This window comes from Pollachius pollachius, assembly GCF_949987615.1.
Source record: "Pollachius pollachius genome assembly, chromosome: 11".
In the NCBI taxonomy this organism is placed as follows: Eukaryota; Metazoa; Chordata; class Actinopteri; order Gadiformes; family Gadidae; genus Pollachius; species Pollachius pollachius.
In genome coordinates, this window is record NC_136944.1 from 13,087,323 (window position 1) to 13,106,425 (window position 19,103).

The window sequence follows — 19,103 nt, forward strand, 5'->3', positions numbered from 1 at the left end:
CGTTTCCTGAACGCTCTTATTTCGGAAGAAGGGAAGGTTTACATAAATTCACGTAAGAGCTTCCGAACCTCCAAGCTGTTTTGAAGGCGGCATATACTCGGCAGGCTGTGTCGCATTGTGATGACGCAATTTCCAAAGAGTATTAATATAATTGAGAGAAGGATCATCGTGTCCCGGGGGCTCTACGAGTAGTCAAATCTCCTAACCTTTATGCCTCCTTTCCTTATCCTTTGTGGGAAACGTCATCGGGTCAAGGAGAGATGAAAAGGTGCTTCCTTTCGAACATAGGAAAAGACAGCACTGTTGAAAAAAATGAATTCGACTCCACTTTTCCTAACCGACGTCATTGCACGACGGCGGGTATTGCCGACCTCTAGCGTCTCTACTGTAAAACTACAATTTTTCGAAGATTGACTAAAACAATCGCTCTTTGATCCATGCGTTCTTGTATTGATTACAATCAGGTTATCGCCAACAGTGAGAATCACTTAGGTCGGACTTGGCCAACGGCAATATTTTAGGCCACTTGAATTCCAATTCACATGTGGAAAAAGAAGAGGCTAAACTTATGTTGATGTTGAAATTAACTGCCCCTCAGTAGTCTTTCTTAAATTTGAAGTTGGCATTTTATTTTCTTATGGTGTATTTTATGTGCTTGCTAACCAGCAATAAATGAATTCATTTATATTCAAATAATTATGTTTCTGGAATTGGTATCCATTATTATCAATTGTATTTTATTCTCTTCTATTATTCTGCTTTACCGCGTCTCTCATGCTTCTTCGCGTAGAGTCGGTAAACTTAATCGGTGGCATGTTGCTTTAAATATATCCACCGTAAAGGATTATGGGATACCACTATCTCCTTTCCTTTCGCAAAGGAAGCTCAGAAGTAAACTATGCTAAAGGAGGGTTAAAGGAAGCATTGAGGCTCCTTTCCTAAGCATTTTTAGAATTCGAACCACCTTTACTCCAAGCACATCCGGATCATCTCCATAAGAAAGGAAATTTCCTATGCAAAAAATAATTCATAGAGGCCCCTGTTAAAATATTATTTTAATTCATCTTAATTTATATCTTTTCTATATTGTTAAACATACACAAATTATTACAAATATGGACGAATTGTATTAAAAAGTAAATACGGCCAAAATACTGTGGCGAGCAGCACGGGAAGGACGAGACGGGAGCCCAAGTAGATCCAATTATGCAGTTCCGTGCCCCATACACCGCACGACTACGGACTGCCTTTATTAACAACCAACACATACATGGAGCACCCAGTAAACGAACACGTCACTCTCGGTGACGGTGGCGGCAACGATGCACACAACATGTCAACACTCAACAACACACAACTAATTAACTACCCCAAACCCGTTAACCCGACTTAACCTAACAACAAAACAAGTTTTTTTTTGACAACCCCAATTCCCAGGATCCCCTGCGCGACCCCGGAGGAGTCGCCACAATACATTATTAATAATTATTTAAGCATCGTTAAGGGTGAGGTAATTGGGGTGGATGCTCTTTGGTCTCCTCTTTGGTTGAAGCCTGACACAGCGTTGGATTGTGGTGCGTGTGGTGATTTTGAGGTCCAGGGACTCCAGCCATTCAGTTCATTGAGGAGCCTTGGAGGAGTGACTGGTCTTCCTCTCTCCATAAATATAAAGAAGAGTCTTGCTCTAGGAATCCTGATAGTAAGCGGTCTTCCCCTCTCCAGGTGTATACAGATGGGTCTTGCTAACCGTATGGATGGCTGGTGGGCTTTGCATTATGTGTCCAGGTGGTCCAAATTTCCTGTGGTGATTTCGGCTGAATGACAGCATGTCCGTCTTTACTGCAGAGATGATGGCGTTGCATTGGGCCCTTGAGTTTGTTACTGCTGGGGCTCTGCCGAATACTGCTGGGGCTCTGCCGGTGGGGCGAAACAGGCCATCGGCAGCACGTCCGGATATTCTTGCAGACTTGCTGGAAATTGTACACCATGTGCAAAGGCAGGATGTCCGGTGGGGTTCTTGTGGGTCCCTGTGTCCCCTCATGGGTGGATGGGGTACAGTGCGTGGGCAGATGGAGCGTTTAAGGGGTCCTTGGAGTCCGATCATGTTGGGGTGTCCACTTCTTATGGTGTGACTGGGATCAGGAGAAGGACTGTGGAGAGGATGTGCCATGCCTGGCAAAGGGTCTGGGATTATGGGGTTACGGGAAGGGATACGCATTAAATACAACCGTCAGTTGGGATGAGGGTTTTGCTTAGAGGGCTGGATAGGGCAGGGGTCGTACTGGCCTTAATGAGGTTGTTGTGGTGGACTGCCGTTTTAGAGCGATCATAGGAAGATACTGGCAGCCATCTACCAAGCATATTCCATGAGACAAAGGATATCCATTATTCTTATAGGGAAACTTTTACATCATGGGCAGTAACAACAAAGGGAAGGAGGAGGAGGGACACTCGTAGAGAGTTTAGGATTGGCAATGGCTGAAGTCTGCCATGGTGGAAGAGACCAAGTGAATTTGGATTACACTATGGGGGTAGTGGACGAGTCTGCAAGGCTATAAAACAGTTAAAGGAACTATGGGATCTACACAAGAAAGAAGTCAGTAGATTGGCATAGCCTCATGCCACTTCATTGGCAATGTAAATGCAAACTATCCTAACCCCTTTAAATTAGAGAGTGGAAGGGAGGCATCTCTTGGTTCAAGGAGAATGTATACTAATTTGTTTTAAATTGGCTAGTAATAATATAAGCAAGGATTATATGATTTCCGGTTCCAATAGTTCAAATGTAACAATATATTTTATGTACACCTTTGAGAAAGTGGTCGTTCTGCAACGGAATGCATGTTTTCCATGGCAGCAATAGCCATACAAATGATTGAAGTGAAAAATAAAACTGTACACACAAGAAGGTAAACGGATGAAGGGCAGAAGAGTAATGTTGTAATGGAGTTATGGCTGTAACTGAGCTCCATTGCTGGGCATTTTGAATTGTTTGACATCACAACAATGGAGACATTTTTTTTTTATATAAAACTGCAATAAATTAATTGAGATTATTCAGAAACTGCCCTATTCAATGTTTGTAACATTGTAACATTTCAATGTTACATCACTAACATTTTTCTCATGAGCTCAAACGTTAATGAAATGTAGGATACAGGATATTGGGCTCTGGCAGCACCAATACTGGATGTTTGGTAAATTGTACTTACAAACATGGTAGGTAAGCATTTGGCGGGTGGTTAAGCATCAATACTGCGCACGCTGTTGGGTCCTGCTATTGACGTTTCAGAGGTTCAGAGCTTTGGTTTTAGAATCCCTACACATCACAAGATTGTTTGCCAGGATGTGATTTTGTCTCATGTTTTTTTGTCTTCTCTATTTGTAATCAATAGTAATGACCTCTGGGTGGCAGCAATGCGCTTGTGGGGCTTCTTTGCTACGATTTAATCTAAAAGAAGAAGATGAAGCGGTTGTGGCGAATGTTGCTATCTTGAACGCCACAGCTCTTTGGTCTGTCTTGTAGTCAAAGATGGCGGCGCTTGTGGGGATGCGTGCGTGTTTCTCCGGTAAACACCTCAATCTCTAAAGTGATATTGTGTTTGTATTTTATTGATTGCCAAGTACAATTATTGTGAACTCACTTATGTCATGCAATTCGTGTGCGAGCTATTTTGATGGCATTTGTACAACAAAATGAATAACTGAGAGGATGAAGTCTCCTGTGATGGGACAGCAAGGTCACGTAACTAGCTTGTGTGTGTGGCAAACATGTAATAGCTGCTATTACTGCAGTATAGAATGCCGGCTAAGACTGATATCTTTAGATACTTGTAATTCAGACCTTAATCTGGGTTGTCTTTGTTAAGAACCGGGTTATTATTGAATGTTGCATATTCGCCTTTGAAAGATGTTGCTGTCACAGTCACCAATGGGCTTTCCAGAATGTGCAATCCCCAAGTTAATGGCAATGTAAAACCACACATTTCCCATATCCCTCCTCACCTCATCACTCTTTTTTTCTCTTCTTGTTAGCCCTTCAGCTTTCTTCACCATGTCTCCTGAACAGCTCCTACAAGTTGGTACGTTTCTGCCTGAATCATATTCTCTGTCTGGTATGGTAATGTTTGACTACTTAGTATCATAGACATCATATATCCATTTGTATTTGCGGTTTGCTTGAAGTGTGCCGTCCCGCTGAGCAGACGGAACATGGCAGTGGAGGCTAAAAAGACGTTCAGCCGAGACAAGCCTCACGTTAACATCGGAACTATTGGTCATGTTGATCACGGCAAGACGACCCTGACTGCGGCCATTACCAAAGGTCAACCATCTGGCATCTTCTCTATTGTACATCAATTGATATCCCATTAAGTGTTGCACTTTTTCTTCAAAACGTTTTGATCAACAACTCCACTTTAGCAAAGCACTCGACTCCCTCCCTATTCTTTATGTTCCCATCGTCTGTTGCTTCTTATTAGATATCCATTGAGGGAAAGGATTAATCGCTGCGCTAGTTTAATTATCTTTGTTTTGTTCCCCTCAGTGTTGGCAGAGGCAGGGGGGGCTCGCTTTAAAAAGTATGAAGACATTGACAACGCGCCCGAGGAGAAGGCCAGGGGCATCACCATCAATGCCTCGCATGTGGAATACAGCACGGCCAACCGCCATTACGCACACACAGACTGTCCCGGCCACGCCGACTATGTCAAGGTGTGTGTGTGTTTACATGTTCTGTTGTAATCTTCTTTGGGAATTTATAAAACTCGGGGATATATATAATATCTCCAAGCTCATTGTGATACTGCCAAAGCCAGACGTTATAGTCTAGCTGTGTATGTATCTGTATATATGCAAGAAAAATGCATGCATATGCTTCATTGGGTGCTGACAGTGTGTGTGTGTTGCAGCTAGCGTGTGTAGCAGCTACTGTCACTCATGCCAACAGCCTTGCATGAATGACAATCGTGTGTGCGACATCTTTGTTAATTTACAGCGAGTCGCTTGGATTGAAGCATCTGCTAAATACTAAATCCAGTGTTCCCCATACCTAGACCAATGTGTGGCGTAGCGCCACAGAATCAACACTGAGCGCGACAAACTGATTCTGCTTCTTCTTTTTAGCGATTTCTTAATATAAATATCGTGCCGTTCATTCATCTCCTCATAGTTTCGTATTAACAACCAACACATACATGGAGCACCCAGTAAACGAACACGTCACGTTTTACCAAAGTTTAGTATGATATACTGTGCTCAAATACACCTGCCCAAAATTATTGTTAACTCAGAAAAGATAATGTTAGCCCTTATGAACTCAACGGTATTGATATTGAACATCCCGCAACCTAAGTCAGTATAGATAACGTTGGTAACGCAGCAAACTTGGCGATTAATATGAAATGCGGTTAAAGTTGTGATAGGCTACGGTATTAGACTGGGTACCGCCAGCCCGTTCTGCCGGCGATTTGAATTCGCTCTGCAGCAGGGGCTGGAAAGCAATACATTTCTTTCTGTTTCTGATCCGCTTTTACTGGAGCCAATCACAAAGCTTGCATTTCTCCCTGGCGCGCTATTGGCTGGTTTAACACAATGACGACAGGGAAGCGATTGTTGCGATCGAAGCGTTTGTTGGTCTGATTGGTTAAAGGACTATCATTATTTTTATTATTATATTTATATTGTTGCATTATACTATCGGTTTTTGTTTTACCAAAAATCTTAAATACAAGAACCCCCCCCTCCGTCTGGGCTCCTAGTCAACCCCTTCTCGTCCCCCCCAGTCCCGCCCTGGCACCACACATTGGTTTCTGTCTGTGGGAAACACTGAATTCACTACAATGTTAATAATAGGTATGACCCTGAACTCTCGACTATTCAAATCCTGGATAGAATGACATTTAGTCAATGGTCAAATTGTGTGGGTGGAACATCACATTTGGAGGATTGGTTTGCAAAATGAGTGATTTGCCGTGATAGGTTTCGCTTTCAATAGATTTACCTTATTGTTGGTTTGATAAACCCTTTGTGTAATGGTAGGGGCACTATCCAATCATTTTTTATTCATAGTAGAGCAGGCCATATAGTGGACCGTTAGTCAAGGATACACAATGTAAAAATAGAGTGGCAGTATTTTGAAACCATTAAAGATTATCCCCAAAAAGTTAAATTGTGTCAACCGCAGCTGTGTTATCGTACCACTCACACCAGTGAAAAGCATTCTCTCCTGTATCTCTGTACTCGAATATTCATTTTTCTGCTCAATTAAATAGTGCCACATTTGTTCTAAGTGCTGAAACGGCCAACATGAATGTAACCTTTTTAATCAGTCAAACGCTTCTATAGGTCTTTACTAATGCAGATTTTTTCAGGATCGGATGGATACCGTGCGTAATCAGATAGAAACGCGCTCTCCGTCTCCATAAAGACCTTCCACTGTTTCATTTCAAAGACGTATATTTATTTTGATATATTATCCTGGCCTATACTATTGTATATTATATGGCATCCTATAGTTTCTGTCAAATTGATTGCAGATGCTGACATGATCTCATAACTGCACACATTTTCGACATATTGTGAATAGCTCATTTGTTTGTTGTGGGTCAAATATGATTAGACGATCCGCCGACGATGGGTGAGGTATGACGGAACGACAGTCCTCTCTTAACTATCCAAACGATAACCCCCCTCCCCTACAGAACATGATCACGGGGACGGCGCAGATGGACGGCTGTATCCTGGTGGTGGCAGCCACCGACGGCCAGATGCCGCAGACACGAGAACACCTGCTGCTGGCGCGGCAGATCGGTGTGGAGCACATGGTGGTGTTCATCAACAAGGCGGACGCGGTGGACGACCAAGAGATGCTGGAGCTGGTGGAGCTGGAGATCCGCGAGCTGCTCACCGAGTTCGGCTACGACGGCGAGAAGACGCCCGTGGTCATCGGCTCGGCCCTCTGTGCCCTGGAGGTATGGAGACGACTGAGGACGTCAGTGGGCCCTATATTTGCATAGATATTTGGTTGGTTCAGCTTGAGACCTTAGTCGTCTGGACAGACTTTTGTTCAATTTTGTTATTTGTGGTTATAGGTATTTATATTGTCTTAAAGTGGCAATCCCGAAGATCTACGTTTCGTTGTCTTTGGTGGTTGCGATGGTGGTCCCATGTTACACACATGGGAGTTGAAGAGCGAGTCTGTTCTGGTAGCTCCGCCATACACTCTTTGGTGGAACAACCACTGCTGGGTCATAGAAAACGTGTCCCTAATGGCGCCGCTTGGGATCTGAAGGCATTGCTGGAATGTTACGAAACCAAGGTCGTAACATTCATAATACTGCAAATGCAAGGACTTTCATCATTGGACCCTCTGCTCAATTACCATGAGATCCTTTGAGATTGCTACTTTGAATGTGCTTATTCACGTGTATGTCTCATTCTATTTTTCTATATTTTTATCTATTTGCGTGAATGGCACTGGATTTGCACACCATTTAAACATTTGTATTATATTGTATTGTTTATTTGCTAATACTTTATTATTTTATTATATATATAATTTTTATTTATACATTATATATTTTTTATTATAACATATTTTTTATTATCGCTTATGTTCCATAACATAATTACGATTCCTTTTCCTCTATCTTTCATGTCATTTTCTTCTCTCTCTCTTTGCATAGTTATAAGGGTTTGCCAAATGTCATTTGAACGTGTTTACAGAATAAGCAGCCGGACATTGGAGTGGACGCAGTGATGAAGCTGCTTGACATCGTGGACAGCTACATTCCTCTGCCCAAGAGACAGCTGGATAAACCCTTCCTCCTCCCCATCGAGGGCGTGTACTCTATCCCAGGTAACCAACCATAGCCCCCCCCCCACACACACACACACACACCCAGTGGACCTAAGCCCTACTTCATACCGCACAGATTCTGTTTTCACTACCGTCAATAACATGTGCTATATATGATCAGTAATTGCTATTTAAGGTCTATGATCAGTATCGACTGCGTGATTACTTTAATGGATTTACTCTGCTTTAAATGGGTAAGTTAGTCTTTGTTCATTCCTTGCCAATGGATTTTGAGACCGTTGGAGTAGTTCATGGCTTAAGCGTTCATTGAACTTTGGAATGCACATTGGCACCCTTCACATCAGAAATCTAAGTATGTGGTTGATGCGTACCGGGCATGGCAGAACCTCATGTTCTGCCAGTGCGTTTTTTTTTAATGAAAACTCAATTGGAGGGAATACGCCCCAATTGACATATTCAGCAAGGAAAATTAAAAGGGGTTAAAATCCCAAAGGGGTCTAGGAGCCTCACCTCGCATCATGGCATGTCTTGTATGACAGCCATCCCACTTTGCCATTGTGAGTTGAAACATTGATTTAATATTGCAGTCTATCTGTAGCGCACAACTCTCGAGCTGTGCTTACAAGACGCTCTTGATGCGAATGACAAATGGCAACTTTGATACTTATTTAGTACCCTCTGTATTTATGAGCATTATAATGAGCAATGTTGTATATGAAATGCGCCACATACGGTGGCGTTATACAATACGTTTCAGAGATAGCTTAGCCCTCACTCGTCGTGGAAATCAAAATAAACTGCGGTGTTATACTCTTAGTGTCATAAAGCCTGACCCTCTCAGTCAACTGCTGCCCAGACAGAGTTCTACATGTCCAAACACAACATGTCGCCTGTTTCCCTTGGTTGTGACGAACGAAAGTATACTAAAAGGCGCTTTGATGCCACAAAAGTGCCGTTACCTGCTTTTGAAGCAGAGTGGAATGTTCCAAAACATATGATTTTACGCTTGTTTTCTTGAAATAACTATTTTATTTCAGTAACGGTTATACAATGGTAAAGATTACTATGTTAACAATCATCAAATTTAAATGACCACGTTTAAAACAAAGCGGGCTGTTTAATGTTTGAGATTCTAGCCAGTGGAGGAGAGCCCACTGATCAGTATAACACCAAGCCGGCTGTTCCCCAGGCAGGGGCACGGTGGTGACGGGCACCCTGGAGCGAGGGGTCATCAAGAAGGGCGAGGACTGCGAGTTTGTGGGCCACAACCGCCACTTCAAGACGGTGGTAACGGGTGAGAGGGCGGGGCCAGACACAAGGCAATGTGGCACAATACAGCAGTGGAAATTACACATTTAGTCATTTTTGTTATCCTTCGGAATTGTGGGCAGGAAAGTGGGCTTGGGTGTTTTGACTCCTATCCAAAAGGTTTTAGGTTCGAAATCCCCCCCCCCCCCAACATCCACAAGCCTGACCCCTTAATAGCTTGCATGTCAATAAACTGAATCACTTTGGATTAAGTGTGTCCAGTAATCCAACTAAATAGTAGACTGAGTAGTGCTTGGATCGGACATTGCTCATAAGATCAATGTCATTTTAACGTCACAGGTTATAAAAAACAAAGTGCCCACCAGACATAAGGTCACGGCACCCATGGTTCTGTCCACCGCGCTTATCCTGGTTGCTGTGCTCCTGCCAGGGGTGGAGATGTTCCACCAGTCTCTGGACCGGGCCGAGGCCGGGGACAACCTGGGCGCCCTGGTGCGCGGACTCAAGCGGGAGGACGTGAGGAGGGGCATGGTGATGAGCAAGCCGGGCTCCATCAAGCCTCACCAGAAGGTCAAGGCCCAGGTAACCGCAGCCTTTATCTATATATATATATCCAACTATGCATATCTATCAATCTTTATCTATATATACCCACATATATTTGGCCCACTTATTTTTATTATTTTCAAAAAAATTATAAAGTTCAAATGTTAGTTTACAGGCCAGTCTTTTCCTTTCAAATATGGCGGCGCCATTGATGTATCCAACTTACTGGTCCAAGCAGCCAATGCGGTGCCTATGTGCATATGTCTATGGCCGGCAGCCCCAGAATGAAACCAAATATATATATATTTTTAAAGGTGGTGTCAGGTTTAATGTGATTGCTTCTTATCCTCGCTAGATTTCTTGTCTGCGATGATCCTAATGTCCTCTATAAGGGTGTGTAATGTGATGTCTTGCTCTTCAACCCCAGATCTACATTCTGACTAAGGAGGAGGGGGGCCGACACAAGCCGTTCGTTAGCAACTTCATGCCGGTCATGTTCTCCCTGACCTGGGACATGGCCTGCAAGGTCACCCTGCCCAATGAGAAGGTTGGTTATGTGCACAAAACACTTTTTTTCAACACACCTTTAAAGGGGACATATTATAGGAAGCAACACTTTTCCTGGGATTTGGGGTGTTGTTTCGGGTCTCTGGTGCTCCCACACGCATACAAACTTTGAAAATAGTCTGTACATGATTTTTTGAGTGAGATATGCATTTCTGAAAGTACCCCGCCTACAGTTACCAAACGAGCGAGTCCGTTTCGGCGCCTCCTCCTACGTAGGAAGGGGTCACAGTTGAATATTACCTCCCACTTCCCCACTCCCCTCCAATCAGAGCATGGCTAAGATTTTGTGGAGCAGCGGACGAGCAGCTCCGGCGGGGGGAACTCGGCGGCAGCTCAGCTCCGGGAGTACAGTCCCTTTCTCTGCCGGACTGCCGCAGAGCTCCCCCCGCCGGAGAAGGAGACATGGAGGAGAAAGGGATTGTACTCTCGGAGCTGAGCTGCCGGACTGTCGGCGGCAGCTCATTGGTCAATGGGCAGCAGCTCATTTGCATTAAAGCTACAGACACCAGAAACAGCGCATTCTAAAGGGACTGAAACAGAGGGGAATAGCGGTAGGCAAGATTTTTTTTCCTAAAAGCTATTTCCAGTGAACGGCTTCAAAAACATGTTTTCTTGAACTCAAATACTATGTTTACTTGCTGTGAAAATGCCATAATATGTCTCCTTTAAAGCTGCCAAGGGTGTTATTAATACTTGGAGTTATAAAGAGTCCGCCCCTCTCTGCCATTTCCCTCACCATTAGTTCGCTGATGAATATGGTATTTCTAGCAAATGATACCTCCTATATCATTCCCACAGCACCTTTTTAATAGATAAAATAAAGCAGTATGGCATTCATATATATATCTAGTGTATCAACGGTAGACCATTTAAAAGTCGCCATCATTAATTATACTCTCATACAACCCAATATGTCACAGCCTTGCAAAACACAAACCATGTGTTTTGCAACACAATAACAGCGTCTTCAACTAGGAAAGAGACTCTCCCAAGTGGATGAGAGCATGAGTCTGTGTATACAGGGTCTTCTACTTGTCCAAAAAAGTAAATGACCTTCTATTCTCACCACCGAGCTCTCTCTCTCTCTCTCTCTCTCTCTCTCTCTCTCTCTCTCTCTCTCTCTCTCTCTCTCTCTCTCTCTCTCTCTCTCTCTCTCTCTCTCTCTCTCTCTCCAGGAAATGGTGATGCCGGGGGAGGACACCTCGCTAACGCTAACACTACGCCAGCCGATGGTGTTGGAGAAGGGTCAACGCTTCACGCTGCGTGATGGGAATCGCACCATCGGCACCGGCTTGGTCACAGACATCCTCACCGCAACTGAGGAGGACATGAGCAACTGGGGCTGAGGAAGAGGGAGTGGGAGAAAGAACACTGGGATGGGTCGGCGGAGGGGCTTGTGTAGAGGGGGGTGGGGCTTATACCTCCTGTGTCTGTCCTACCAATAAGTAAGTAAATACAATTGATTCATGTTTATGTTAGATGAAATGGTATTTCTGAAATTCCATCAAACCAAATAAGAGGTTTCTGTAAAGCAAGGCTGTCATGCTACGTATTGAATAATAAAAATACATAAAAACGGGCTCGTTACTTTGTGGTGTTGCTGTGGAGGTAGCCTTGGTTTTATGTCTCATAACATGCCACAAGAGATTCTGGATGAAGACCCTAACACTTCAGGCAGGGCAATCACAAGACGGGGATAGCGCTTGACTTGTTATTTGGCAGGGTTTGGTCTTGACACTTGGGCTGAAAGGGGTGCTTGATGGACTGGCTGCAGCCACGAGTCTGAATGCAAACAAGTAAGGGAGCTCGACCAGTGAGGGCAAACCGTCGGATCAAACTGTTGTAAAGGTGACATTTTGTGTGAGCAACTGTGTTTGTGTTCGTATTAATTATTGGGAGATATTAAGATCTGTTGGCTCTTAGACATTTAACAACTGCATGACAGACATTTAACAACTGCATGACTGATCTAGAGATGAGCAGTTCAACAATCCACATGAGGGCAGCAACGATTGACTTCATGTTTGTCTAATCTCAAATGTATACAACTTCCACATTAATTTGGTATTTGAATTGCCATTTTAGTGTGTAACTATTTTTTTTACATTGAACAGGCCTAATGTAAAAAGTGTCTGATGAAAACCAGGTAGCAATTTATTCAAAAGATTTTTTTAATGGGCTTGAAGCAAGATATATATCTATGGCAACTATGATGTATTTGCCGTTGGTAGTCTTTGCTTTTCTATCTTAATATGTCCTTTCTGGTTGCTCAATAAGGAAAGAGGCCATAACTCATGACTTTAAAGTAAATACAGCAGACAAAATTTGAAGAGGAAAACAGTCCCCGCAATCTTGACTTAATGACTGGAATGGGCTGCTCTTTTTAAGAGGGCTTGAGAATGAAGAGCATTTAGACCTTAGTTTACATAAATCATGTTTATTAAGTGGTGAAAATAAATACAAAACATTTAGGAAAACACGCTTTACGGGGCAACAAAGACCTGCTTTAGTCGAGCTCTGTATGGCTTGATAAAGATCAACCAATACAGCAGATTTTCCTTTTTTTAAAATTTAATATATGCCTCGTGTCAATGAAATTATTTTTTGCCAAATGTGTTTACGCTGTTCAATTTTGTCTTTTTTAAAGGGCTTTAAGTATTTGCTAATCTCATCTGGGAAGCTTGGAATGAAAAGTATTTTGTGTGTTAAATTAATACACATTTCAGGTAGAGTTGAAGGTTGTTTTTACCATCAGACAATTCTTAATGGCAATATATTGGCAAATTAATACATTATAAAAATGAAAATAAGTTAATTCAATGATTTTTTGAAATCAATAAACAACTTGACAATGATATAAATTTGACTGGGGTTAAGTGCATGTATATGGCAACTACGAAACCTAGCTGCCTAGAGAATACATCATTTAGCACTACAGTTGTACAAGCAGCACGTTTTAGAAATAATGGCAAGACGGAAGCATAAAGAAAACAAGAGGTTAGGATACTTCCAAATCTTTACGCACACACAGTCAGCCATGTTGGATCGGTTATCAGCCAAGATAACGAGTTGGATGACGAAGACACAGATGATGGAAGTAGGGTGTAGTACTGGAAAAGGCCCATCTTTAAACAGGAGTGTATGTTGAAGGCACTGCCACACTTATGTAACATAAAATCAAAAATCCTACGTAGCAGGCCGAGCACAGTTCTATGCAACTGGAAGAAACAATGAGCGAAACAATTCAAGTGTACGTAGCAGCACATTCAATAATACTAGCCAAGCGGTGGACGAACAATCGCTTCAACTTCAGTAGCAGGTTTGAGCTTGTCTCCAGAGAACACACCAACCTACGGTGGGGTACGCTAGTTCACGTACGATACATACATAACTAGGTTAGGCTTAAGAGCCTGGCCCACGTGTGGAGAGATGGTCTAGTAGGGAGTCATAAAAACAATGGTTTTGTAAGTCACCATAAAAATAAGAATATCTAATTAATTCCAACATGAATAACCTCATACCTGTCTGAGATATACAAAAGTGGACTGTGGGAATTGTGTTTTTACAGGATATTGATAATTGTTAATGAGCAAGAAACTTGACACATAGCTTCACTATAAAAAATAAATTAGAAACAAAGCTGATAGAGAATTGGAGTCTGGATCCCTGGCAATTTTGACTTGAATTATCCTCCCAACCACAACAAGATGGCCAGAGAGTTGGGGGGGGGGGGGGGGGGGGGGATACCATGTCAGAGACAAGGGCAGTTATTGGCTGTTGGGTGAGGAAGGAAGGCGCAGGTTTGAGATAGATTGCCATAGTGCTTTTACAGTTAAGCAAAACTCCAGGGGGGGGGGAAATAAGAGCATTGGGCACATCTTTTTCAGCTACTTCATGGGGGGATCCTTGTATTTCTATGAGTATGCACTCTTAGAGATGAAACACGACAGATACAGGACGGAAATTCCAAAGCGCAACCTTTTTCGCTCATCTCATCTTCTGCAAACGACGACACGTGATTGCCACATACGCTTCAGTGTACATCTACCATTTTTTTTTCAACACCTTCAGCATGGCATGATGAGAGAAAAGTGTTTGTATGTAGTGTATGTATATGTATGCGTTTTCAGTCGTCCATGGCGATGTTGCGGAACAGGTAGGACATGGACTCCCCGTTGTGGATGCGTCGAATGGCCTCGGCCAGGATCATGCTGATGTCCACCGTCTTGATCTTGGGACACTGGAGCTTCTGCAACTCGTGGGGGATGGTGTTGGTCACCACCACCTGAGGGAGAGGGAAAAAAGGTTTTCTTTTATTTTACTGCAGTACTTTTAAGAGGTTGCTGGTTCAATCCCAATGCTCTTCCTAGCGTTGTGAAGTGTTGTAGTGTCCCATAACTGCAACCGATGAGCTGGCTGTTGCCTTGACTGGTTGACACCTCCGTGTGAGTATGTATGAAGAACTACATAAATGCAATCAATTTAAATGTATATTTCACCAAATTATATTCGTTACTTCGCCTTTGTTCCTTTTTTTTTTTAAACTGCTCTGTAAATGTTTTCCATGCCAACAAAGATCTTGAATTTAAATGAGTTGAATTGACATGAGAGAGAAGTGAGAAAATATGGCATTTATTCACTATTTCTAAGGACATGTTAATGATTATTCTATACAATTTTAAGAAATACATTATTGATCAACCACTTAATGGATCATCCAAATGAGAAATATAAATCTACACTCAAAATAAATAAAAGATATATATATTTTTTTTCTAATCCTCTACGATGAACGACTGATGTGGGACACCTAAATAGACAAAGAGCGGCCGTCTCTGGTCCATCATTCCAATACCAGTCACAAACGTGATCGCACGGACCTCGTCGATGGCCGACTCCTCGATAAACCTCGGGGCATCACTGGACAGGATGCCGTGCGTTGCCATGACGAAGATCTTGTAGGCACCCCGCTCCTTCAGCGTCTCCGCTGCCGCCACAAAGCTTCCCACGTCATCGATGATGTCGTCCTTCAGAGGACGCAGATTCAACATGTGAGGCGGAGTCTGTGACGCGTTACCATTTAACCCCCCCCCTTAATACATACACCATACAGGGCAAACTTGCTGTGTGTGTGCAGCTCACCACTATGATGGCGATTCGACCGCCCACATCTCCCACCACGGTGATGGGTGGCTTCTCTTTAGGGATCAACACTGAGAGCACACACACACACACACACACACACACACACACCTTCTGTTACACTTTTAAGGGGGTGCCATTCTGCCACTAGGGGGCATGAGGTATGTTTTTAAGCAGAAAAGATGCCCTATCCCTTAAATGCTTCTTAATGATATGCATTTTAACTCACGGCAAGTCACTTTGGATACAAATGGTCTGCTAAATAAATACACATAATATGAATGAGCATTTCGAGCAGGATGTGCTAGTGCAGCGTCTTGACCACCAAAAAATGACAGCGTTTGATCCTAAATGTCCACAGCCTACAAGTAGAATACAGCATGCACCTCAATGCGCTTTGGATGAAAATGTTGTACTCAATGACTTAATACATAAAACATACAACAGGATGCATTCAGATTCTTTACATGGTATCTCCATGCTGGGGTGGATGGCGCCGGTGGTCTTGATGGTGGGGGGCGAGTGTCGGCCGTCCACCATGTCAGACTCTGCATCCTGGGCCTCGCCGTGGATCACCGCAATTCCCAGACGGAGGCGCTCAGCGAACGACTGGGCCCTGAGAGAGGGAGAGAGAGCACGGATCAGCATCTACGCTTCAGAGATCCGCACATAAACCTCACTTTTAGTGGATGCGAAAGTGCTGCTTTGAGATAAAAATAGATAGACGGGTTCTTTATTAATTACAGACAGGAAAAAAAAAAAGGCTGTAACAGCAGCATAATACAAATATCCATTTGTCATAAGACAATAGAATGAATTCAAGACAAACATCTTGATGAGCCTGTATCGTTCTAAAGTGATCGTTAGAGCATGGCCTATCTGGGCGAAAGGCCATGTCATGAAACAAACGATTAGCAGGTTCCTCATAACTTTGACTGTGTCCCGACTGACAGCTGGGGCCCCTCCACACAACACAAAAGCTGAATCAGGTCCTCTCAATGTATTCTATGGTCATTTTAATGAATGCAGCGAGCCCACGGGAATAGGCGATACCTTTTGGCAGAGGCTGGGGATTTGGCCACAATCACAGCGTTCCTGTAATCAGGGATCTGTAGGGGGAAGTACACGGTAGGTCGAGGTATTCAGGGTCAAAGGATATGTGGTTTGCTGGTCTATTTTAACTATATATTTTGTTTTAAATAATACTACTAAATAATACTTTCTTCCACCTTAGGCCACTTGGCATTAAAGGTCAAAATAATCAACAATCGTCCACATAATTACCTGGGATTTAACAGGATACATGGACTGAAAATGAGTACTTGATATTACATGACAAATGCATCCTACTGGTGGGACTAAGAAATCACTTGTCTATGGCAGGGGCCAAAACTGCAATTTCCAACTTATAAATCTCCCCTATACAACGTGGTATGATGAGATTCCTTGTATTATTATGTGTTTCCCAAATGAGCCCGTTATTGCTTCTACAACAGTAGCACAACTGTGTGTTTGTACCTCCTCCTGGATGTACTGCAGCAGGAAAGGCGAGGCTCTCAGGTTGTCCACAGGGATGGTGAAGAAGCCCTGGATCTCCTTCTGGTGGAGGTCCATGGTGATCAGATGGGTCAGGCCTAACCCAACACACAAACCTTTTTTTACCATCAATTCCTAATCCTCTATTGAAATGTTATTATAAAACAATATGCATTTCCAATCCCATTTTAGTCATCCCCAACGTCATCATTCTCATCCTCATAACACCTTCATAAATGAGCCTTCCTAATGATTTATTTGCTTTAGTTATACCCTTTCAGCTCCCGTGGTAAAGCATGACACTCACACTACCAGCTTTGGGGTGGTTACCGGAGCACCAGACCTCCTGACCCCATCTTTAACGAAGGCTTTCAGGTGATCTGGGTTTTATTCAGGGGCTGCCAGCGCCCCTGTAAATGCCCCCTTCAACGCGGTTTACAATAAACAGAGGAAAAGCGAGTCGCTGGAACGCTTAATCAGCAGCTGACCCGGTAACCACATAACCCAATTAGAGATCAGGCATGCAATAGCATGCGTCCAACAAAAGTGCAAGCCATGACCGCCTGGAAGCACTGGCGGACGTGACTAACGTGTACATCTTCCAACAACGCATAGGTGGCTTGCGATGGATGGTGGGATGCAAAAAGGACCAACAGAGTTCTATGTCAGTGCTGGAAACGACACGGCTGCTTGCATTCACATTTTGCACAAATACAACCTAGAGACGGAGCCGTCTAATGCGGCACCGCGTACAAGCGGCGCTGGGGGTTTGGTTGCGTCCTCACCAGCCTTGCACATCATGGAGGCGATGAGCTTGGTGACGATGGAGCCCCGCTTCCTCATCTTGCACTGCTTACTGTAGGGGAAGTATGGGAGCACGCCCGTGATGCTGCGTGCACACGAGGTCCTGCACGCGTACACCGTGATCAGCATCTCCATGATGGTGGTGTTCACGTCTCTGAGAAGGGGAAGACCGCACACACCGTTTCGGGCATTGTCGTGTCGTGACTCGGTTGGGATGACCAAAATTTATAGTCGCCAATGAGTGAGCCGAAAATGACGTCATCACGGGCTTGTATACCTTGAAAAATTACAAGCACCTAATTTATGATTTTGTTTAGCCTGCGATTAATATAGGCTTCATTTTGATTTTTTGATTTGGTGTTAGTTAGGTTTACACTTTATTAATCCCGATGGGGAAATTCCTCTTGTTTGTTTGCTTTTGTAAATCATTGTGATTGTTCAAATAAAATCAAAACTTATTTTAATAATTTTCTTAAAAAGAAAAAAAATCGATTCAAATCATAAATCGGGTGTAAATGGAATGGCCAGAGACTATAAGTTTACATTTAATGTGCAACTTGCTTTTGAAATCTTTCAAACAACTCAGAGGGTGTTCATTATGCCCTCCTGATTTACACTGAGACCGAGATCAAGAGAAAGGGAGAAGAGATTAACAGAACGAGAAAGAGACAGTGTGGACTGAGAGAACGAGAAGCGGTTGAATGCATATTATTCATCAAGGTGGTCATAGGAGAAAGAGAAAATTGTATCTATTTCCATACTTGGACACCGTCTGGATGACAAAGACATCTTTGCCTCGAACCGACTCTTGGATCTGCACCCGCGTTTCTATGGAAACAAACACACACGCTAAACTTGCGGGAACTGGCATCACAGCACTTCCCTTCCCACTGAGATGGATTTGGAAAATAGATGACAGGGATGACGACAGATACAGTGACAGGCCCCCGGTCCCCCAGAAGGTCTGCCCCGAGTACCAAGTTCTCTCTACGGGATCCCTCATCATTCCAGTGCTAAATGAATCAAGTTAGTTGGTTGCCATTTGCAAGAACTCGTCTGAGGTAAAATACAAATACCTCTTTTAGTATTAACCTAAAAAGGCCACCAACAGCCTTTTTCCACTTACAGTCAACAACAACAACCCCCCCCCCCCCCCATGTGCATGCGTTGCGTGCAACTCAGGTCCACCCTAGCCACAATCTCCAGGGCCCATATTTGAATGGCAGAGTATCAGCGCAGAATCCCGCGGGTGGCTTACCTCGGTTATCTTCCTGGTACACCTGCACTTTGCCTATCTCCACCCCTAGCCTCCTAGGGAGAAAGTGTGGGGGGAGGGGAGAAACAGAATGAGAGGGTGGGTCAGAAATGTGCAAGCAAGAAAAATAAGGGTGTCAAAAGGGTCAAAAGGGTGTTTTAATCA

General features: G+C 43.5%; 2 protein-coding genes across 2 annotated transcripts in view; one reads left to right on the forward strand and one right to left on the reverse strand.

The window, feature by feature from the left end:
* Positions 1–3,526: 3,526 nt before the first annotated feature.
* On the forward strand, positions 3,527–11,588 carry tufm (Tu translation elongation factor, mitochondrial). Its single transcript, XM_079746961.1, has 10 exons — positions 3,527–3,569; positions 4,036–4,082; positions 4,186–4,324; positions 4,547–4,713; positions 6,702–6,971; positions 7,726–7,858; positions 9,009–9,113; positions 9,519–9,670; positions 10,062–10,181; positions 11,377–11,588. Exons 1-10 carry the CDS (start codon positions 3,533–3,535, stop codon positions 11,545–11,547), a joined length of 1,341 nt encoding a protein of 446 aa, XP_079603087.1. The 5' UTR covers positions 3,527–3,532; the 3' UTR covers positions 11,548–11,588.
* A 1,065-nt stretch (positions 11,589–12,653) lies between these two features.
* The window catches only part of prpsap2 (phosphoribosyl pyrophosphate synthetase-associated protein 2), an 8,170-nt gene continuing 1,720 nt past the window's right edge, over positions 12,654–19,103 (reverse strand). Inside the window, exons 3-11 of the mRNA XM_079747168.1 lie at positions 18,942–18,994; positions 18,445–18,511; positions 17,665–17,837; positions 16,862–16,977; positions 16,397–16,452; positions 15,811–15,959; positions 15,344–15,414; positions 15,082–15,228; positions 12,654–14,486 (exon numbers count right to left, since the gene is read on the reverse strand). Coding sequence (XP_079603294.1) covers positions 14,328–14,486; positions 15,082–15,228; positions 15,344–15,414; positions 15,811–15,959; positions 16,397–16,452; positions 16,862–16,977; positions 17,665–17,837; positions 18,445–18,511; positions 18,942–18,994 — 991 coding nt within the window. The 3' untranslated portion in view covers positions 12,654–14,327. The remainder of the gene's footprint in view (positions 14,487–15,081; positions 15,229–15,343; positions 15,415–15,810; positions 15,960–16,396; positions 16,453–16,861; positions 16,978–17,664; positions 17,838–18,444; positions 18,512–18,941; positions 18,995–19,103) is intronic.